The 24,392-nt window shown below is 43.2% G+C and overlaps 1 protein-coding gene across 11 annotated transcripts in view; it reads left to right on the forward strand.

Moving 5' to 3' along the window:
- csnk1g3 (casein kinase 1 gamma 3) overlaps positions 1-24,392 on the forward strand; it is a 224,408-nt gene that overhangs the window by 151,301 nt on the left and 48,715 nt on the right. For all 11 annotated transcript variants that reach the window (XM_033017514.1, XM_033017513.1, XM_033017519.1 and 8 more), the window contains exon 6: positions 616-850. In XM_033017514.1, coding sequence (XP_032873405.1) covers positions 616-850 — 235 coding nt within the window. The remainder of the gene's footprint in view (positions 1-615; positions 851-24,392) is intronic.

Raw genomic sequence — 24,392 nt, forward strand, 5'->3', positions numbered from 1 at the left:
TGGATGCTGCCAATATATACTATCAGCAAAGGGATTTGAGGTTGTCACGGTCACTCTGAAAGATCCTTCTCCATTTTGTGAGATCATGGCCCAGGGATTCATGGACCATTTCATGGTGACCTTGAGAATATCCTTGTTTTGTTTCCTCTTGATGGCACTCTGAGTAGAATACCTGTTTTTGGAAATCCAGTTTTAAAACAAAGTCTAGGGCAGCATAGTAACTGTAAAGCGAAAGAAGAGCTTAACATTTGGATAATATTTTATGAAAGCATATTCAATGATTTTTCCACTAAAAAAACGGTGTCTATTCATTTTCTATTTTTACAATGTGTTTTGACAGTATAATGTTTTGCTCAAGTGCATTGCACAACTTAAGCATAGCATGGTCAATACAAGGTACCTTAGACAGTAACCAATAGGTTTTTTAATTATTTTCTTTCACTGAACTCACTGGTTAGATTTGCTCAAGGAAAAGTTTTTACTTTTATTCTATTTTATTATGGCCAATGTTTTAGCCAAAGAAATTCCTCCAGTTTGTTCTTGGTACAGTTATTTTTTGTGTTGTTTATTTGTGTTCTATTGACGTTGTCTCTCTCATTTTACTCCTTCTAAAAGATTTCCCGAATGGAGTATGTTCACTCAAAGAACTTGATATACAGAGATGTAAAGCCAGAGAACTTCTTGGTGGGACGACCAGGAAGCAAAAACCAGAATGTAATTCACATAATAGATTTTGGACTTGCAAAAGAGTATATAGACCCAGAGACAAAAAAGCACATCCCTTACAGAGAACATAAAAGCCTTACTGGGACGGCAAGATACATGAGCATCAATACACATTTAGGAAAAGGTAAGTAACTGGTATTGATCCGCAAACTTTAGTTTACAGGTTAATATCTATGATATGTATTGATTATAAAAAGCTATTTAATGTTCCTTCGTGTGTTTTGTGTGGGGGGTGGTGTGGGGGGGTAAGGGGGAAACCGTTTCGGTCGCCTCCTCCATGGAGAGGCGACTTTTTCCAGGTCGCCTCCCCCGTGGCCTAACATCAAGGATCGACGCGGCCTTTCCCGGAGACGCGCCCGGGGCTTCAGCGGCGGGCGCAGCGTAGACTCTCGTCGTGGAGCGGGTTAGCCCTCGTTGGGGCTCGCTGGAGGGGAGCGCTCCGTTTCGCTGACCCGGGGCAGCCGGCAGCCTGAAGTCGCAGCCTGAAGCCGCGGTCTGCAGAGCTCCAGCTGGTGCGGCGTCTACAGCCCGGGATCCCTCGCGGGGGACCCGGGGGAAGAAGAAGCCATCACTGCCAGCCTGCGGCCAACTTCTACCGCGGGCCCGGCATGGACTTACCATCACCCCGGGAGGGGAGCTTCGACCGCCGGCCCTGCAGTTTACGGTGCTTCTGGCTGCGGCGGGGACTTTAAATCTCGACCGCCGGCCTGCGGCCTACACCATCTTAAAGCCGCGGTCTCCGGTGAGGAAGAGCCGATCCTGGACTGACTCTGGACTCTGGTCCTGTACACGGGGGGGAAATGGAGGAGGACTGGCCAAATTTTTGTGCCTTCCACCACAGTGATGAATGCTGTGGTGGATGTTTGTGTTATAGTTTTATTGTGTGTTCTTTATTATTGTACTGCTGCTGACAACCCAAATTTCCACCGACCCTGGTTGTGTGGCAATAAATTATATCTATCTATCTATCTAGAATTGTGCATAACTAAATTGTGTATAACTATATTGTTTAACTTGTCTATTCTAAACAAAATTATGTTGGAGGAGAAATTATTACTCTTTCCTGCTTGAAACGTTGTTTAAAATATGTAGTAGAAATGCATATTTGATTAGATATAGAAAACGGTCATAGATTCGGACATTTTCATCTAAATCTTCTTAAAGGTTGATATAGATATGGGAACATAGTTGCAATTTTTAATATTTTGTTTCTTGTATTATCTGCAGAGTAAATTCAACTTTCACTGACCATTTTCAACAATCTAAAGTCAATGTTGCATATATAAGAGATGTGTTTTTCACCAAATAATTTTGTGGTAATGCAGGAAACATTGTTCCTGTGCAAAGTCTCACTGAAACACTTACACTGTTGCAGCAACTAATTTTAAATGTATCAGTTAACGTTTTTTTTTACAAGTCACAGCTGCAATACATTTCATACATTCAAAAGATATCCATTCCTGTTTGCCGTTTATACATGAAGTGATGGAACAAGTACCTTTCATATGTTTCTGGAAACTGTTTGGTCCTTGAATCAGAAGCCGATCCTCTGTGGAGATATCCCTTGCTTTTGAATTCCTAGATGCAATTTCTTACTGTTGGAATTGCGAACTGAAAGGAAGAGGTTGCTGCTTGGTTTGGAGTCTGAATTAATTTCAACTAGATTTGCACTTCAATACTATGTCTTTCCAAAATTGTCAATGCTAAAACTAAAAATCTAGTCTGTTTAAGATAATATTTGGAGTTTAACCAAATGTTAGCAATATCTCAGATAATGGAAATTGATGGTTGAATTGCATTATTTGTTGCATCTTTCTGACATAAGGTTAAGCATTGTTATGTTTGTTCAATATGAATTTTCTTTGAAAGGTCTTTATTTAATATTAATATGAAATGCAAATAGAGCAATACAACGCGATTTTCAATTTGTTATTTTGTATGGTAGAATTCATAACTGTAAATGGCTTTCTGAATATTCATTTTCATTCAAGGAAAAAGGACACATGCATTTTTATCATGTCTTTTGTAACCTTGATATGTTTCAAAATATTTTTGAGCCAACAAATCACTTTTGAACTGCAGCTTGTGCATTAGTTAAAAGTGACATAAATATGGATGTGGTGAGGTCTTGATTTCACTGCATAGCACTGTAGTTAGTACTACAGCCACATGGTTCCAGAGAGATGGACTGGACTTGACTGCAGGTGCTGTCTGTGTGGAGTTTACACTTTCATTCCGTGACTCTGAGTTTCCATTGTGTTCTGTTTTCTTCCAATTCCCAAAGATATTTTAGTACATTCATTTGTAAATTCCTTTCAGTATGGAGAAGTGGCAAAAGTTTGGTAAATGACTTACTACTGACACGTACCAAGTCACAGTGAAAAGGCACGAGCACAACAAAGAGAAAGTGACCGGAGTATAATGTTATTATAGCGTTGTAGTTCCAGCGAAAAAGTTGAACCTGGGACAAATTGTAAGTTTACCAAAGCCAATTGACCAACACACCTGTACTACTTTGGAGTGTGGGAGGAAACCGGAGCACCCGGAGAAAACCCATGCGGTCATGAGGGAGAACGTACAAACTCTGTGTAAACAGCACCCATAGTTAGGATCGAACCTGGGTCTCTGGCGCTGTAAAGCAGCAACTCTACTGCTGTGCCACCCTTCGGCCATTGTTCCAAGGTCTCATTGTGGCAAAGGAATAGAATCACAGCTGGTACCTCTGCAGGATTACCCATGATCGCAACATCTGCAAGAGCGATTAGTAAACGCATCAATTACTTTGGTAGGAACTTTCTTGGGTGGGAGGTGGGGGGGCGGCAGCAGGGAGCGAGAGAGAGGGGGAGGGGGAGGGGGACGGAGAGAGAAAGGGGGACAGGAAGCGACAGGGACAGGGAGAGAGAGAGAGACAGGGACAGGGACAGGGAGAGAGGGACAGGGAGAGAGACAGGGACAGCGAGAGACAGGGACAGCGAGAGACAGGGACAGGGAGAGAGAGAGAGAGAGACAGGGACAGAGAGAGAGAGAGAGACAGAGACAGTTCAACACTCACCAGCATGACTGAGCTCAAATGGGACACCCTCACCAGAGACTTTTGCCAGCATATACCATGGAAAGGGATTGTTTTTTATTGATTTGTTCTTCTGGATTAAAGACTTTTCTTCTCATTTGCATGCTCTTGTTGGTAGCAATAAAGTGAACCTAGTTTCTAATTGGCAGCGCATATCTTATCTGGTGCAACAATGGTCATCTTGTGTGGTGTCATGAAAGTTGGTGATTTGCATTCAGTTGCAATGGTGTCGGTGGTGCTCTCAGTTCAAGCAAAATAACCATATGGTTTGTGTCCCCAACAACTCCCAGTAACTTCTACAGATGCGCTGTAAAAAGTATTTTATCGGGATGCATCACAGCGTGCTTTGTGAACAGCTCCATCAAAGACTGCAAGAAATTGTGGACGCAGCCCAGACCATCACACGAACCAATCAATCGCAATCACAATAATACTTTATTAGCCAAGTATTTGCAACATATTGCAAACGAGGAATTTCATTTGCCAAGTCAGTCATACAAATACAAAGCAACGGAACACACAAAACATAATTTTAACATAAACATCCACCACAGTGACTCCTCCAGATTCCTCACTGTGATGGAACGCGAAAAAACGTTCAAATCTCTTCACTTAGCTCTCCTGTGGTCGGGGGCCTCGTGCCCTCCATTGACAGGACGATCTTGATTCCCATAGCCAGCAGCATTTGGGCCCTCCGCATCGGGGCGATCAGCTCCTGCATCGGGAGGATGTCAGCTCCCCTGCGCCAGCGATCGGACCCCGGCAGGGCTGGTCGAACCTTCCGCGATGTTGGAGCTTCCCGACTAGGCCTCTCCCAAGACTGTGAGCTTGTGATGGTAAAGTCCGCAGGCTGTGGTTTGAGCGATCCCAAGCAAGGGATCGGTCCTGATGTTAAGTCCACGCCCGCGGTGAGGCTCAAGGTCAGTCCGAGGAGGCTTCCAGCTCCATTGATAGTAGGCCGCAGAGCGACCGGAGATGCGATCCGGAAAATAATCGCATCTCCGGCAAGGTAAGAAACCGAAGAAAAAAAAATTCCCCCGATCTGCCCCCCACCGCCGCCCCCCACATAAACAAACCGGAGAACATTTACAAAAACTTTTAACACACACTAACATTTCTTTTTTTAAAAGACAAAAAAACAGACAGACTGTTGGCGGGGCTGCCAATCGTGCGGTGCCCTTGGTGAACCTCCCTTCCATTGACTCCATCTGCACTTCATGCTCCCTCTGCAAAGACACCAGCATAATCAAAGTCGAGTCTCACCCCGGACACTCCCTCTTTTCCCCTTTTCCATCAGACAAGAGGTACAGAAGTGTGAAATCACATACCTCCAGATTCAGGGACAGTTTATTTCCATTGGTGGATTCAGGCAACTGAACCATTCTATCACGAACTAGAGAGCTGTCCTGACCTACCATCTACCTCATTGTCTCGGACTATCTTTAATTGGATTTTACAGGACTTTATCTTGCACTAAATGTTTTTCTCTTTATCCGATATCTGTACACTGTGGACGGCTTGATTATAATCATGTATAGTGTTTCCACTGACTGAATAACACACAACAAAAAAACATTTCCCTGTATCTCGGCATATGTGACAATAACTAAACTAAAAAGTTTTATAACTAGTTGCACATTTGCCACAACCTTTGCCTCAAGTGGTCATGGTTCCCTGCTTAATGAGATAGGAACAAACCAATAATAATCATATAACTTGGCTCCTCAGATTAAAGCTGACAGATGCTCTCAACAAATAGCTCATCAAAGCTGGATAATTGTCTGTGTGCAAGAAATGTGCTGTAAGAACAAACACTCATTCAATGGTTCAAATCCCATGACTGTATTCAGATAGAAAAGAAAAATTGGCAGATGTAATTGAGAAAGAAGTAGATTAAAACAGAGTAATGGATTTAACGGGTTGAGGTTGAAAACCCTGTTGGTTGATGTGGAGAATTCTAGGCAATGGCTAAAGATCATCAGAGATGATGAGAATGATTGCAGACAGAATTTTGTAATCGAATAAATAGAAAATTGTAATAAATTGGAGTCTCTATTGGTGCACTGAACATGTATATTGAATAATCCAAACGTCCTCTTGTATCTCTAGAAAAAGTGGTGAAATTGAGCAAAGATGTTGAAAGTATCATTGTGGCATTTAGCATGGGGAATCGTGTGCTAAAATCAACCTTTATATTTTTCACCAGGAGCCACGTGCAGAGTTCATAGCTGCTGCATCATTGCCAGGCTGCCCACGGGTGAGGAACACTCTCTGTAGCAGCCATGGCACAGCAGCAGAAAAGATGTCCGTGAAGGTGAGGGAAAGCTTGAAGATGTTGCCCAGACTGGAAGATTGTAATTAAGAAGGCAGGTTGGATGAGTTTGGGCTGTTTTCTTTGGATCAGTGGGAGCTCAGGAGAGACTTGATTGAGGTTTTAAGGTGTATGAGGTAAATGTGAAGATGTCAAGGGATCTGAAAAAAAATAGAGGAATATATTTACAAAAATTAGGATTACAGTAGGGAGCGGCAGTTAATGCTGCAGCCTCGTGGTTCCATAGTCCCATTTCAACCCTGACTGCAGGCGAGGTCTCTGGAGCGTTTCTTGTTCATGCTGTGATTGCACGAGTCTCTATCCTCAGAGACATGCTGGTAGGTTAATTGGCCACTGTAAATTATTTTTTAGCGCTGGTAGGCGACAAGCTAAACCTTTGGGGATTGAAGGGCATTTGCGATGGAATAAGTTGCAGGGCTACAGAGAAATAAGGAGCCAGGTATGGGACTGACGGGATTCCTCTGCTGGGAAGCAGCATGGACTCATGGACTGAGTGGCCTCTTGTGTTGTGATGAGTGAATTGAAGAGGCAGAAATTATCATCACATTTTAACAGTGCTTTTACAGAAACATCACATAATTTTATTTAAACATTCTTAAATCTTCCTGTTCCTTTTATTTATATATTTTTATTGATATTTGTAACACAATAAAATTCAGCCAGTAGAGTTACTGATTGGGTTAAATCATGACTGGTGATGTCTTATGCCAGTTGTCCCTATGAGTGCGCGGGTTCTGTCTCAATGACTTGTGGATTGGTGGGTAAATTGGCATTGGATCGTGTTAAGTTCATGCGTAATAGGAGAAGAATCAGGTCATTCGGCCCATTGTTTACTCCACCATTCAATCATGGCTGATCTATCTTTATCTCTCAACCGCATTCTCCCGCCTTCACCCCATTACCCCTGACGCCCTTGCTGATCAAGAATTTGCCAATCTCTGCCTTAAAAATATCCATTGAAACGGCCTCTACTGCCGTCGATGGCCATGAATCTCACAGATTCACCGCCTTAGTGGTAGAATCTTGGGGTTGTTGAAGGGAATGTGGGAGAATAAAAATAAAATGAGTGTAAATGGGTGATTGACGGTTAGTGCAGGCTCAGTGGGGGTATTTCTCTGCTGTTTGACTTTATGACAACCATTCTAAGACTGTATTTAGGCTTGAAGATTTTTAGTAATGTTTTGACTAACTGGTGGTGAAGTAATAACAATTAAAAATGAGCAAATATATCCCAATCAAATCTCAGAAGATATCAGAATTTGTAACGTGCATTTTGGGAGTCGGGACCTGAGCTGGCAAGGAATTGGAGATTCTCAAGATGTTCTCAAAGCCTCTGAAAAAAAAACAACCCCACTGACTCGGGAGGCCATGATAATAACCAATCTTGATAATAACGATTGCAGAAAGTACTGGAGTATGATTAATAACTGGTTCACTAATGTGTTCACTAGAGGAGACAACCTGCCACCTTTATTTGATCTTAATGACTCTAGACCCTGAAACGTCCCCTGAAATGCCCTTCCAATCCCCTCAGTTCAAGAGCCGTTAGGGATGGGCAATGTGATGGCTTACGAGCAATACTCAGTCCAGAAAAATGAATAGAAAACAATTAGCTGCTGGATTGGAGAAGGAGTATTTGGAATGGTCTTGCGAAACCTGAACCCAATTGTTGAGGGAACGCAGAAGCCCAGTGTAAGTGGCCATTCAATCAGGCACTTCCTGCATCATGAGTCAACTCAGAACCAACAGAACATGGGAGGGAACGAGTAATTCTTAACCCCAAGATATTTCCAAAGAAACTATGACAACAGTTGGTCTCTTGGTGAGACCACACCTGGAGTATTGCGTACAGTTTTGGTCTCCTAATCTGAGGAAGGACATTCTTGCCATAGAGGGAGTACAGAGAAGGTTCACCAGACTGATTCCTGGGATGTCAGGACTTTCATATGAAGAAAGACTGGATAGACTTGGGTTGTACTCGCTAGAATTTAGAAGATTGAGGGGGGATCTTATAGAAACTTGGTTCTTGGTTTCTTGGTCCTCCAAAATATTCCAAATGGAATTTAAACTGGAGGTGGTGAAGGGAGGGCTTAAGCCAGAAAGGGTTATTGGGAAGAAAGAGCTACTTTAAATTTAGTTGCATCTGGTTGGGTAACTATAGTTTGGTGGAGATTATTCCATGCTTTAATTGTGCGGGGGAAGAACGAATTGCTGTATACATCTGTCTTTGTAGCTGGGATCACAAATTGGATCGAATGCCCTCGTCTGCTCCTAATTGGTTTGGGTTTGGTGTAGGTCTTGTAGTCTATGTCGAGCTGACCATTTAACATTTTGTAAAAACAGGTCAAACGGTGAGCTTCACGTCTGTCTTGGAGAGGGTTCCACCCCAGAGAATTCAGAAGTTTGGTGACACTCGCTTCTCTCTCATAGGTGTTAGTAACAAATCGAGCTGCCTGTCTTTGGACATGTTCGATGGAAGAAATGTTTTTATTTGTGTATGGGTCCCATGCTGCAACTGCGTAGTCCAAATGAGGTCTAACGAGGGTGAAGTATAGCTTCTCCTTGACAGAAATTGGAACAATGATGAAAGTTGCGCCTCAGAAAGTTTAGGACACCTGTTGCTTTCACCGTTGCATGATGAGTCTGACCATTCCAACGCAGATCATTCTGCAATTTGATGCCAAGATATTGGTTTGTTTGGATTCTTCAATGGTGGCACCAAGTATATTGTAAGATGTTTCGCCTGGATTCCTCTTTCTGGTGATACGCATAGTTTCACATTTGGAAGGGTTGAACTGCATGCCCCATTGTTGTGACCACTCAACCATAGTATCGAGATCCTTTTGGAGAGCATCTTTATCATCAGCTGACTTAATTGGACGGTACAGCAAACAATCATCAGCGAAAAGTCTGGTCGTACTTGCGGCTTTTTCATGGATGTCATTTATGTAAAGCAAAGATAGGTGTGGGCCAAGTACTGTGCCCTAAGGTGTACCACTCAACACCGGATGCCAATTGGAGCTCTTTCCGTTCACACACACACGCTGAAGACGTTTTGTCAGGAAACTGGAAATCCATCGTTTCGTGTTGGAACGAATACCATAGAAGTCAAGCTTCCGAAGCAGTCTCTGGTGTGGGATGACATCAAATGCTTTAGAAAAGTCCAGCACGACTAAATCCGTGATGACGTTACTATCAAGGTGCTTGGCCAGGTCATTTGTCGTCAGGATAAGCTGAGACTCGCATGATCTATGCCTCCTAAATGCATGTTGGTTGTCAGCAAGAATGTTATGTTTGCTCACGTGTCGCATCAGATTACTATCAATTAAATGCTCCAGCAATTTGCAGCAAGTACTTGTTAATGAAACAGGCCGATAATTCGCTGGGTTGGTGGTTGAACCTTTCTTGAAGAGTGGAGTGATGTTAGCCTTCCTCCAATCCAGCGGAACATCACCTGAGACGAGCGATTGTTGGAAAATGAACTGCAAAACTGGAGCCAGTTCTTCGGCTGCGATCTTGAGAACTTACAAAATTCTTAAGGGGTTGGACAGGCTAGATGCAGGATTTTGGGGAAGTCCAGAACAAGGGGTCACAGTTTAAGGATAAGGGGGAAATCTTTTAGGACCGAGATGAGAAAAACATTTTTCACACAGAGAGTGGTAAATCTCTGGAATTCTCTGCCACATAAGGTAGTTGAGGCCAGTTCATTGGCTATATTTAAGAGGGAGTTATATGTGGCTCTTGTGGCTAAAGGGATCAGGGGGTATGGAGAGAAGACAGGTACAGATACTGAGTTGGATGATCAGCTATGATCATATTGAATGGCGGTGCAGACTTGAAGGGCCGAATGGCCTACTCCTGCACCTATTTTCTATGTTTCTTTTTTTTAAATTTTTTTTAATTTTTATTTTTTTAAAATATTTTTATTAGAAGTAGACATATTATAAAGTATAGTTACATATTATAGTAAAAAAACTTTTCATATACATCAGTCATACATTATTAAAATTTTCAATTGTCGATTACTTCTACTTCTAGTGGGTTTTTTTATATAGAAAAAGAGAGAAAGAGAGAAAAAAGAGTTACAAATATAAAAAAAAACCAAAAAAGGTGGAATGGATTACTTATAATACGTCATTGGAGATAGGTTCGTAGATTATAAAGTATGACTTTTCATCTAATCCTGAGTTCAAGTTTCAGTTGGGTTCTCGTGCTGGGCCAATCTATCCCGTCAGATAATTAATGAATGGAGCCCATATTTTATCAAAAAGTTCTTGTTTGTCCATTAAGACAAGTCCAATTCTTTCTAGATATAGGGTCTCTGACATTTCCACAATCCACATTTTAATTGTGGGGGTCGTAGGGCCTTTCCAAAATGTTAATATTAATTCTTTCCCGGTTATTATACTGTAGTACAGGAAATTTCTTTGGCTTGTTGTGAGTGTTAAACTTTGCTCTGATATTCCAAGTATTATTAATTTTGAGTTTGGATCCAGTTTTGTATTAATAACTTCTGAAATTATTTCAAAAATATCAGTCCAGAAATGTTTAATTTTTATACAATTTGCAAACGTATGTGTTAAATTAGCATCTAGATGTAGACATTTATCACAAATAGGAGAGATTTGTGGGAAGATTCTATTTAGTTTTATTTTAGAGTAGTGTAATCTATGTAAGACTAAATTGTATTAAAGCATGTCTGGCATTTAACGAACATTGATGTATATGTTGTAAACTTTCGTCCCACAAATCTTTCGTTATAGGATGACCTAATTCATTTTCCCATGTGTGTCTATATGGTTCCGTCGGTGGTACCTCGTTGTTTAGGAGGGTGTTATAAATATAAGCTATTAATTTTTCAGTGTTAGGATGCTTGTTCAAACATTCATCAAGGATTTCTATGTTTCTAACAGTTGTTTGGCTCATGGCAAGAATAGCATGAATATTCCTGATGCAGAGAAATATTTGTACGTGTATTACTTGCACGTGCAAGTGCCTTGTATTTTGCGACATCACTGTAATTCCTGCAGAAGAATGATTGATTTAGGGTTTTGAGGCCTATTTTTGCTTGAATAAGCTTGTGACTACTACATTGACTGAGTGCCTTTATGACTTTCTCTTTAGCAAGAGCGGAATATCTCAGGAAGACTTAATGTGGTGACTGGCAGAGTCGTGAAATTAGTACATTAAAAATAAAATCATTTGTTACATTGCATAAGCTATTGTTCGTTGTCAACTGAATGTGTTGTCCTTTGTTCCTTATCATCTAAATGCCACATCTCTCAGCTGACTATGAATTGTTCCTTTCAGAATAATAACAATAAAATTCTGTATTGTAAAATGAAATGGATAGCATATCAGTGTATGAAAAGAACTGATAAAATAATTGAATGAATAATAGCATTTTTCCTGAAAATGAAAGGAAAACAGCAATTATTTGGGTTGTCAAAATCGTTCAAGGTACTGTGGTTTTCATGGCTCTTCGATGGTGGTACTGCTGGTACTTAGCATCACTCTCAGTAGCAATGATTATCATTTATATAACTTGGACAAAATGCTCTTTATTGATGCACAAAGTCAGAATTTTAATTGTTTTATATTTTTCTTATTTGGAACATTGGGGTCTATTATTGTAATGTTGTTACAGTGACATGCAGAGGACAGATCTTTACTGTTCCTTGCTATTATTGAGATTAAATAATCGTGGGGTAGGTCACCTGTAGGCCCAAGATTTCCAATCACATCACCCCAAACCAAGCTGTTCCTCTCATTGTTGCCCAGGCCACAGTTTTCTGCAATGTGCAGTGCAGTGTAGGGCCACACCTAACCTGTAGCTGGCTGCAGTGACAAGAATGGCATTGAATACTGTACTCCCCGTTTTCTGGCAAACCTGTTGTTTAAGTTCGGTGATAGAACATGTTTTTGATATTCATTAACAGTTAATATTACTCGGGTGTGTAGGAAGGAACTGCAGATGGTGGTTTAAACCGAAGATAGACACAAAAAGCTGGAGTAACTCAGCGGGACAGGCAGCATCTCTGAAGAGAAGGAATGGGTGAAGTTGCGGGTCAAGACCCTTCAGACTGAAAGTCACGGGGAAGGGAAACGAGAGATATAGACGGATGTAGAGAGATATATAGAGATATATACTCGGGACCAGTCAGAAATTAAGTAATAAAAAAATATTAGAATATGTTTACAAAAGATACATGCCCTTACAACATTCAAATCAATTGTGAAGATCTTTATGACATAAAATATCAGGATTACATTTTTTGGAAGTGAAATTAAGCAAATAAGATTGGAATCTTGGGGTTATGCATCCAGCCAGTGCAAACGGTTCCAGATGGATAGATTTATCAATCCTCTGCAAAACAGATCAGCTGGTTTCCATAAAACACCAAATACTGGGAGTTTGTAGCAGGTTGGGCAGCACCTGTGGAAGGAATGGTTCAGTGATGTCTTGGGATGAGACCATTCTTCAGATTGATTGCAGTAGGGAAGGGGGGAACTGGAAATAACGTGGGGACGGGACAAAGTCTGGCATGTGATAGGTGGATGCAGGTGTGAGGGCTTGTTTGGCAGATGGGTAGTCAAAGGTCAGAAAAGGAGAGAACCGAGTGAAATGCAAAGCCAGACGGAGAGATATAGGTGGAAGAGGACAGAGCTTTGTCCCACCCCACCTCTTTCCAGCTTTCTCCCCGCTACAACAATTAGTATGAAGATGGGACCTGAGCCGAAATGTTGCTTATTCATTCCATCTGCAGCAGCTGCCTGAGCCGCTGAGTTACTCCAGTACTTTGTGATTTAGACAAGATTCCAGCATCTGCAGTTCATGCTGGCATCCATGCCTTTTGCATTGATATAAATGAAGTGTGAATCAGGTAAAATCTTCAAATAGGGCTCAATCTTCTATGAAAGAGTGCTAATCAATTAATGGAAGTTGTTATTGTTCCAAATATTTTTTTTAAATTGTGTTGCATATTTGTATTTCTTCTGCAGTCCCTATTCTCCATTTTGAGTATGCATGACCACTGATTCTCTGAATTCAGTGGGAACATTGCCTTTATTCAAGGAGACTTTGAAAACATCTGTGAATATTTCTCATTGTCTGTCTTGCAATCTCCTCACACAATGGAACTTTAAATGGAGAGTTTTCCAGAGTATAGTTTAGACAATGCAAACAATATATCCTGCCCAAAGTAGTCGATGGAATGCAATCAGGGCCTCAATATTGGACCAGAAGAGGATGCTGATGTGGTTCACTTACTCTTCCAGTGAGTTTGGAGGATTTTGAGGAGCTTGCATTGATGGTGCTGGATGCTAGTTCAGATTGAATACATTGTGCAATTTCCTGAAGTATGCAAAGTATCTTTACATTCTGCAAGACTTTAAAATAAAATGGAAGTTGTTTTCTGTCAAGTTACACCACTTACATTGATCTATCAACATATGTATTTTTGTCACTTTTTTTCAGCCAGTTAACCGCTGTGATTGCCATTTATGATCATGATTTCTTTATATTAGATGATTCTGCTTCTGCCATCCTTTGAGGAAGGGACATTAGAAGACACAACCCAAGAGAGAGAAATTCCTCATTTATGTCTGAAATTGGCAATCTTGAATTGTTCCGTGTTTTCCCTTGTGAATCTTTGAAAATCAGTAAAACTACAGATGCTGGAAATCTGACATGAAAACATAACATTATGGAATAATTTAGCTAGTCACGCAGTATATTTTGAAAATGAAGTAGTCTGACCTGCTGATTACAGCATTTTATGGTTTTTCGCAGAATTTTGCGTGTTTTAAGCAAGTCCCTTGTTTTCCAGTAGAGACAAGGAGTTGCAGATGCTGATTTACAAAAAAGAAATACAGTGCTGGAGTAACTCAGTAGGTCTCTGGACAACATGGACAGGTGATGTTTTGGGTCAGGACCCTACTTTATTTTGGGTGTTTCCCCCAAACCGAAATGTCACCTGTTCGTATTCTCTGGCCTTCTGAATGACTCTAGCACTCTTGCTCATAAGACAGCCAACCTTTCCAGCTATTAGTCCAGTAAATCTTCTCCAAACTTTCCAATGTGTTAACATTCTTCCTTTAACTCCTCCTAGTGAGTTGTACTGTAATAGTACACCAAGCCGGGATAATAACTATCACAATTATTCTGCAACAAGCTGTGCAGGAATATTTGATTTTCTGCACGAGTTTAGTTTTAACATGTGGAAGGTCATGGGCTGGAATTGCAGATTTTTTAAAAACGTAGCAGATAATCATCCACTGAGTGTAGGTTATTTGCTGACTGCCACTATGGGTTAATTATCCCATTGTAACAGTCATTGGCAAAATGAACCCAAAGGGGAGTTGAAAACCATGTAAGAGAAAACAAGTTATATGGGTACAGGAATATGAGGAGAGGATGATGGAATTGCTCTTTTGGGAGTCACATGGACCTTATGAGCCAAATGTAGCAAGTACATTAAAAAATATATATAATTGAGTATTAAATGGCAGAAGCATAAAGATCAATAGCAGGATTGAGCAGTGATGATCAAGCAATATTTTCAATCAGGGGCAAGAGGAAAGACAAGAGAGAATGATTGATGGGGAAGGGTCACAAATTTTAAGAGGATTGCAATGAGATCGCCAAGTGGAAATTAGAAAGAAAAAGCATTGATTGAAACAGATGAAAAAAATGGAAGGCAGAGAGTGGGCTGGGCATGAGGATATGGGGAAGAACAGTAAACGGGGAAGGAATTAGGAGCATGTGATTAATTACATCCAGGTTTAAGAGTAGCTTCTTCCCAGCAACTATCGGGTTCTTTAACCTCTCTGTGCAGCCCTAATCACAAACTTACCTCAGCAATAATCTACTATGGACTTTGTTTATGGTTACACTATTTACTTTAGTTTCACACTGTTAAAGTGTGGCTACCTGGTATACTGATTATTAACATTACATTGTTGATTATTATATATTTATTTGTTGTGTTATTGCATTAATGGGCCTGTAAACCTGAAGCAAATAAACATTCAATTACATAGATACATAGAAAATAGGTGCAGGAGTAGGCCATTCGGCCCTTCGAGCCTGCACCGCCATTCAATATGATCATGGCTGATCATCCAACTCAGTATCCCGTACCTGCCTTCTCTCCATACCCCCTGATCCCTTTAGCCACAAGGGCCACATCTAACTCCCTCTTAAATATAGCCAATGAACTGGCCTCAACTACCCTCTGTGGCAGAGAGTTCCAGATTCACCACTCTCTGTGTGAAAAAGTTTCTTCTCATCTCGGTCCTAAAGGATTTCCCCCTTATCCTTAAGCTGTGACCCCTTGTCCTGGACTTCCCCAACATCGGGAACAATCTTCCTGCATCTAGCCTGCCCAACCCCATCAGAATTTTGTACGTTTCTATAAGATCCCCTCTCAATCTCCTAAATTCTAGCGAGTATAAGCCAAGTCTATCCAGTCTTTCTTCATATGAAAGTCCTGACATCCCAGGAATCAGTCTGGTGAACCTTCTCTGCACTCCCTCTATGGCTATAATGCCCTTCCTCAGATTTGGAGACCAAAATTGTACGCAATACTCCAGGTGTGGTCTCACCAAGACCCTGTACAACTGCAGTAGAATCTCCCTGCTCCTATACTCAAATCCTTTTGCTATGAAAGCTAACATACCATTCGCTTTCTTCACTGCCTGCTGCACCTGCATGCCTACTTTCAATGACTGGTGTACCATGACACCCAGGTCTCGCTGCATCTCCCCTTTTCCTAATCGGCCACCATTTAGATAATAGTCTGCTTTCCTGTTTTTGCCACCAATGTGGATAACCTCACATTTATCCACATTATACTGCATCTGCCAAACATTTGCCCACTCACCCAGCCTATCCAAGTCACCTTGCAGTCTCCTAGCATCCTCCTCACAGCTAACACTGCCCCCCAGCTTAGTGTCATCCGCAAACTTGGAGATGTTGCCTTCAATTCCCTCATCCAGATCATTAATATAAATTGTAAATAGCTGGGGTCCCAGCACTGAGCCTTGCGGTACCCCACTAGTCACTGCCTGCCATTGTGAAAAGGGCCCGTTTACTCCTACTCTTTGCTTCCTGTTTGCCAGCCAGTTCTCTATCCACATCAATACTGAACCCCCAATACCGTGTGCTTTAAGTTTGTATACTAATCTCTTATGTGGGACCTTGTCGAAAGCCTTCTGAAAGTCCAGATACAACACATCCACTGGTTCTCCCCTATCCACTCTACTAGTTACATCCTCGAAAAATTCTATAAGATTCGTCAGACATGATTTACCTTTCGTAAATCCATGCTGACTTTGTCCAATGATTTCACCACTTTCCAAATGTGCTGCTATCCCATCTTTAATAACTGACTCTAGCAGTTTCCCCACTACCGATGTTAGACTAACTGGTCTGTAATTCCCCGTTTTCTCTCTCCCTCCCTTCTTAAAAAGTGGGGTTACGTTTGCTACCCTCCAATCCTCAGGAACTACTCCAGAATCTAAAGAGTTTTGAAAAATTATCACTAATGCATCCACTATTTCTGGAGCTACTTCCTTAAGTACTCTGGGATGCAGCCTATCTGGCCCTGGTGATTTATCGGCCTTTAATCCATTCAATTTACCCAACACCACTTCCCGACTAACCTGGATTTCACTCAGTTCCTCTATCTCCTTTGACCCGCGGTCCCCTGCTATTTCCGGTAGATTATTTATGTCTTCCTTAGTGAAGGCGGAACCAAAGTAGTTATTCAATTGGTCCGCCATATCCTTGTTCCCCATGATCAACTCACCTGTTTCTGACTGCAAGGGATCTACATTTGTTTTAACTAATCTCTTTCTCTTCACATATCTATAAAAACTTTTGCAGTCAGTTTTTATGTTCCCTGCCAGTTTTCTTTCATAATCTATTTTCCCTTTCCTAATTAAGCCCTTTGTCCTCCTCTGCTGGTCTCTGAATTTCTCCCAGTCCTCTGGTATGCTGCTTTTTCTGGCTAAATTGTTGCATTCTTGGCATCCGTGACAATTATACCAAATATTGACGTACTTCGCTTTCTTGAAATGATAGTTGAAATGGACACTGTTTTTTTTCCTCCTTGGTTTGCTGTCTGGGTTGCCCAGCCAGCATCTTGACTTTGCTGGTGCACAAATTGCAAGATTCTCCTAGAAATGATATCCCATTGCGGCTATTATGCCATTATTGGAGCAAGTTAGAAATCCACCGTAGCAGCTGGAAAATGTAGATACCGTTAAATAAATCTGAAACGAGTCTAATTGATGGTAAACAGTGCTGTCACTGGCCCAGGGTGTCGTCCCCACTTGCCTCAAGACCTCAACCATTGTGCCAGTACCCAAACAATCAGCTTCAGGGAGTCTCAACGACCTCCGCCCAGTGGCACTCACCCCTGTCATTGCAAAGTGCTTTGAGCGGCTGATCTTGGCTCACCTCAAAGCCAGCCTCCCCCCCACACTGGACCCCCATCAGTTTGCCTACCGGACCAACAGGTCTACAGAGGACGCCATATCGGCGGCCCTACACTCAGCCCTGACCCACCTGGACAGCAATAACACCTACATCAGGTTGCTGTTCATTGATTTCAGCTCCGCCTTTAACACTGTCATCCCCGCCAGCTTGATCACCAAACTCAGTGGACTTGGCATCTCCACCTCCCTTTGCAACTGGGCACTGGATTTCCTCACCAACAGACCACAGTCTGTTAGGGTCAACAACCTCACCTCCTCCACCATAACACTGAACATGCCACAGGGCTGTGTGCTCAGCCCTCTCCTCTACTCCCTCTTCACCCATGACTGCTTCCCTAAGTATGGGTCCAACGCCATCATTAAATTTGCCGACGACACCACGGTGGTAGGGCTGATCAGTGACAATGACGAGTCAGCCTACAGGGAGGAGGTCCAGCACCTGGCAGACTGGTGTGCCAACAATAACCTCGTCCTCAACTCCAAGAAGACGAAGGAAATTATTGTCGACTTCAGGAAGAACAGAGGGGGCAGACATACCCCCATCCATATAAACGGGACTGAGGTGGAGCGCGTCTCCAACTACAAATTCCTTGGGGTACACATCTCGGAGGATCTGTCCTGGTCCCTCAATACCACCAAACTGATCAAAAAGGCGCAGCAGCGCCTTTACTTCCTGAGGAGGCTCAAGAAAGCTCACCTGTCCCCCCAGATCCTGACCAACTTTTACCGCTGTACCATCGAAAGCATCCTGACCACCTGCTTCACGGTATGGTACAGCAGTTGCACCGCAGCGGATAAGAAGGCACTGCAACGGGTGGTGAAAACCGCTCAGCACATCATCGGTGCCCCGCTCCCTGCCATGGATGCCCTCCACCGAAAACGGTGTCTGAGACGGGCCAGGAAGATCATCAAGGACCCATCTCACCGTAACCATGGACTGTTTGCCCTCCTCCCATCAGGGAGGCGGTACAGGAGCCTCAGGTCTCGAACTAGCAGGATGAAGAACAGCTTTTTCAACAACACACTTACATTGCTGAACTCGGAGTCCCGTCGCTAGATATCTTTGGTGTCTCCATCCACATTGTTAACCAGTACTCTTCTTACTCTAATGTATGCTTGTTCTGTATTGTTCTGTGTTTTTTTTTCCTATCTTGCACTATGACTATGACCAGACGCCAAACTGCATTTCGTTGTACCTATACTTGTATCTGTGCAATGACAATAAAGTTGAATTGAATTGAATAGATTGTTGTTATTTAAAAACCCAGCTGGTTCACTGATGTCCTTTAGGCCCAGAACATTGCCATTGGTCAATATGTGACTGCAACCCCCATTGTTGTTGATTCTTAATTGACTGTGGGCTCAAGGGTGATTGGTGAAGGGTGATAAATACCAGCCTTGCCAGTAATTTCAACACCCTGTGAACTAATGGACTAAAGAGCAGTAATATTCTCTCAAACATTGGAGGTTGAAGGGAGACATGATAGAAGGATATCAAACTAAATGAGGCATAGATAGGTAGTGATGGTCAAACCTTTTTCCCAGGGTGGAAATGTCTAAAACTAAAGGGCATATCTATAAGGTTAGAAGGGGAAAGTTTAATGGACATGAGCGGGGCAAGTTTTTTTACGCAGTGGAGGGGACCTAGAACGCAGTGTTAAAGATGATGTTTGAGGCTTTTAGATAGCAACATGGAAGTGCATGAAATGCAGAGGTATAGATCAACTACAGGCAGATGAGATCAGTTTAACTTAGCATCATGTTTGGCACACACATTGTAGACCTGTGATGTACTGTTTTAAGTTTGTCAGAGAGATGACTGGATCCTTGTTCGAGGTAAGTAGTGAGTGCAGTTACCTTGTTTCCAAGTGGAACATTTTAACCATGAAGCAGCAACGCCCACAAGGAAAGGAGATGGGCCAGCAAGTAACCACCTCCATTAAATGAGTACTTATTTTGTGAGGGTACACAAAAATGCTGGAGAAACTCAGCGGGTGCAGCAGCATCTATGGAGCGAAGGAAATAGGCGACGTTTCGGGCCGAAACCCTTCTTCAGACTGATGGGCAGGGGGGAGGAGGAAGGAAAAAGGGAGGAGGAGGAGGAGCCCGAGGGCGGGGGGATGGGAGGAGACAGCTCGAGGGTTAAGGAAGGGGAGGAGACAGCAAGGGCTAGCAAAATTGGGAGAATTCAACGTTCATGCCATCCGGACGCAAGCAACCCAGGCGGAATATGAGGTGCTGTTCCTCCAATTTCTGGTGTTGCTCACTCTGGCAATGGAGGAGACCCAGGACAGAGAGGTCGGATTGGGAATGGGAGGGGGAGATTCCCCTACTCCATCCCCTACTCCCAATTCCTCCGCCTACGCCGCATCTGTTCCCAGGATGAAACGTTCCACACCAGGGCATCGGAAATGTCCTCGTTCTTCAGGGAACGGGGATTCCACTCCGCCACCATAGATGAGGCTCGCACCAGGGTCTCATCCATACCCCGCAACACTGCTCTCTCTCCCCATCCCCGCACTCGCAACAAGGGCAGAGTCCCCCTAGTCCTCACCTTTCACCCCACCAGCCGGCAAATACAACACATAATCCTCCGCCATTTCCGCCACCTCCAACGTGACCCCACCACTCGCCACATCTACCCATCTCCCCCTATGTCTGCCTTCCGCAAAGACCACTCCCTCCGCAACTCCCTTGTCAATTCTTCCCTTCCCTCCCGTACCACCCCCTCCCCGGGCACTTTCCGTTGCAACCGCAAGAAATGCAACACCTGTCCCTTCACCTCCCCCCTCGACTCCATTCAAGGACCCAAGCAGTCGTTCCAGGTGCGACAAAGGTTCATCTGTATCTCCTCCAACCTCATCTACTGCATCCGCTGCTCTAGATGTCAGCTGATTTACATCGGGGAGACTAAGCGAAGGTTGGGCGATCGTTTCGCCGAACACCTCCGCTCAGTCCGCAATAACCTACCTGAACTCCCGGTGGCTCAGCACTTCAACTCCCCCTCCCATTCCCAATCCGACCTCTGTCCTGGGTCTCCTCCATTGCCAGAGTGAGCAACACCGGAAATTGGAGGAACAGCACCTCATATTCCGCCTGGGTTGCTTGCGTCCGGATGGCATGAACGTTGAATTCTTCCAATTTTGCTAGCCCTTGCTGTCTCCTCCCCTTCCTTAACCCTAGAGCTGTCTCCTCCCATCCCCCCGCCCTCGGGCTCCTCCTCCTCCCTTTTTCCTTCCTTCTCCCCCCCACCCCCCGTCAGTCTGAAGAAGGGTTTCGGCCCGAAACGTCGCCTATTTCCTTCGCTCCATAGATGCTGCTGCACCCGCTGAGTTTCTCCAGCATTTTTGTGTACCTTCGATCTTCCAGCATCTGCAGTTCCTTCTTGAACACTTTGTCTACTCCACTGCGATATCTCCTCAAGGTATGCCTACTTTCAAGAAGTTCTCCTCCTCTCTCCGGAGACAGTTTCACAACCTCCTCTCTAACTGCACACCCTCTGTGATCCCCCCTGCCCTCCAACTGTACGACCACATCCTTACCCAGACTCGATACCACAGCCACATTTGCTTCCTCGGGGCCTGCCTGCGCCTCCATCTCATACCCCATGCCTTCCAGCTCCAGTTCCCTACCTCCCAGTTCGGACCCCAACCGGACCATCGGTACCAACTGGCTATCCACCGGCATACCCAGCAATTCTCCAACCGGGCACTGAGATCCACCCTGGTCGCGATGCGCCGGCACCAGCAGGACCTCACATCGACACTCCCTGAACTTCAGGCCTCACTAACCCATACCTGCAACGGACCCCAATTATATTTCATCCGCCGGAAGATCCACCTCTTCAATCAAAAATTCCTGGCCTACCTCAACTCCACCAAGGACCTTAAATTATCCCGCCTCCAGGCCGCTCCCGACGCCCGTGACTCGACCACCAGCAGGCTCCAGGCCCCAACTCTGGCCTGCATCGCCTGCCTGAGTCCCGCGACGCCATCTTGGCCACGAGGAGCGCCTTCAATACTCACCAGGACGCCGCCTTCACCGACCTCCACGTCGATGCTGCCGCCGACCTTCACCTGCCAACCGATGACGCCCAGCCTCGCCGCTTCTACGGTAACTTGGACCCCCTCCCCATCGCTGATTCCTCCGACCCTCGCCGCCCTCCGGGACCGCCTAGCCTCATCGCCGCACCGGGCCTACCCGACATCGCCGCCGCACTGGGCCCATCCAGCATCGTTGCCGGACCGGGCCCACTGAACATCGCCGCCGCACCCGCTGAGTTTCTCCAGCATTTTTGTGTACCTTCGATCTTCCAGCATCTGCAGTTCCTTCTTGAACACTTATTTTGTGAGGGTTGTTTTGTGATGCCGCTGCTGATTTTTGTTAATTATCATGTTGCCAAAAATGTAATTATAAGCAAAACTGGCTACTTTCCAATGGAGTTGATATTTAAGTTAGAGTGGAGACTAAATCTTGAAAGCAAGCCTGCATTACCATCAGTAACTGATAATTTAGATGAATGACCTCCAAAAACAGTGTTTTCAAATTAACATTGAAATGATTGCGTAAACGAGTGGGAGGAGGTCAGAGTCCTCAATCTTCAAAATTAAATTGATTTAACATCAAGGTATTTAATAAAATGAATTAATTGATAGCACAGAACTGCAGAATAACACTAAAGATTGTAATCGAGTGCCATGAGTTTGTGAGTTATGGACTCGTACAGCACGAAACGGGCTCTTCAGTCCAACCTGTCCATGCCGACCAAGATCCAAGTTGACCTATCTGCGCTAGTCCCACCTTTCCTGGTTTGGCCCATATCTTTCCTATTCATTAAAAAATCAGGCCCATTGCTGTTTGTGGTTCTCAACTACTGAGTTAAGGTATTTAAGGATGGGTCGAATGAATGCTTTAGGTTCCTGGATAATTGCAAGTCTTTCAGGGAAAGATGGGGCCTGTACAAAAGGGATGGGTTACACATAAATTCAAACTGAACCAATGTCCTTGCAGGGAAATTTGGTGTTAAATGCTGTTGCAGAAGGTTTGGCAGGGTGAAACGGAGACAGAGTAAATGTTAAGGTGAGGAGGTTCAGATGTTTATCCAAGGGATAAAAAGTTAATGTTCAGTCGGCAAAGCAGGAGGAGATAGTTAAATTGCATCTATTTTAATGCAACAAATCCAACAAGTAAGGTAGATGATCCAAAAGCTTTCATTAACACATAGGACTACGCTATTGTTGCCATCACAGAGCCACTGTTGAAAAGCAAGCAATTCTTTCTCCCAGGGTATAGAATTTCTGGCCAAGATTGGGAGTATGTAAAATAGAGGGTTTGTTGTACTGAATCAAGGAATGTATTACTTCAGTATGGAGAGTGTATATGTCAGTATTGAGAATATCAGGTGTGCCAAAATAAAGTGCAAAGCTTTATTTACGTGATATCCAGTCATTAGATACTGTACATGAGTGCAATCAAACCAAACGCAAGTACCACAGAAAGTATAAAGAGAAAAATGCCAAAGTGCAGAACATTCTGTTACATCATTGTAGCATTGTATAGAGAAAATGCAGGTTTAAAGAAAAAATGCCCAAGGGCCACAATGAGGAAGATTGGGAGATCAGGATTTTGTCTTTAGCTTATGGAAGGACTGTTCAGTAGTTTGTTAACAGCAGGGAAGAAGCTGCTCCTGAATCTGGAGGCATAGTATATATTATATTAAATGTATCTTTTATAATCTTGTATTGAAAAGAAGTTATATCTTTAAAAGTCTGATTAGGCAGTGGGCCTCTCAGGCCATTTGGTCACAGGTCATTTGCTTTTTCTCGATGTCACATTCTTGTGAAGTGTTGTAATGACATGGCTCAGGATTTATGACTGGTTATACGTCCAAGACAACAAGGCTGGAATAATAATGGATTCTGTATTAAGTTTGATACATTTAATTGCACAAATTTTGAGATAAGAGGTGATACATTTGAGCAGGTTGTATCTTTTATTTTTATATATATGTATCTAAGAAAGTAACTTTGTTTTGATCTGAGATACGTCAGTGGTCTGCAGATGTAAACATTCCTTTGAGTAATGCTGTCAGTGTGAAAGCAAAGCCATAAAAAGAGGCCCAAGGATGAGTTTGGAATTTCATCTCCTAGACATAACAAGGAAGGGCTGGCCAAGAAGCAATTTTCATTTGTCAAGTGCGACATTTATACAACCCCTATGTGCTTGGAGATAGGTGTGTGTTTGCAAAGATAGAGCAAATTCATACTTTTAAGGTTTATAATACAAGGTAATGTTAGTTTAAATATGTGATTTATAATGAGACCATATGGGAAATATATTGTGCTTTAATTAGGATTATAATTAATCCTAGTGCGACCTTGCATCACCCGACGTGGCTTAAATGGCCACGGGACAATTCGCCATCGCCCGCCGGGGGCTTTGACTTTGACTCTGACATCGGGGGGGGGGGAGTGTAGTGGAGAGAGAAGTTTTTTTGGCCTTCCATCACAGCAATGTGATGGATGTTTATGTAAAATATGTTGTGTCTTGGGTCTATTTGTTTGTAATGTATGGCTGCAGAAACGGCATTTCGTTTGGACCTCAAGGGGTCCAAATGACAATAAATTGAATTGAATTGAATTGAATTGAATTGAATAAACATTAGACCCCTGTGTTTAGATCTGTAGTTTAAGAGGTAACATTCTTCCCCAAGACGTATAGAGTTTAATGGGAACAATGTATTGTTTATATAAATTGAGTGAC

This window comes from Amblyraja radiata, chromosome 3 (genome assembly GCF_010909765.2).
Source record: "Amblyraja radiata isolate CabotCenter1 chromosome 3, sAmbRad1.1.pri, whole genome shotgun sequence".
Taxonomy (NCBI): domain Eukaryota; kingdom Metazoa; phylum Chordata; class Chondrichthyes; order Rajiformes; family Rajidae; genus Amblyraja; species Amblyraja radiata.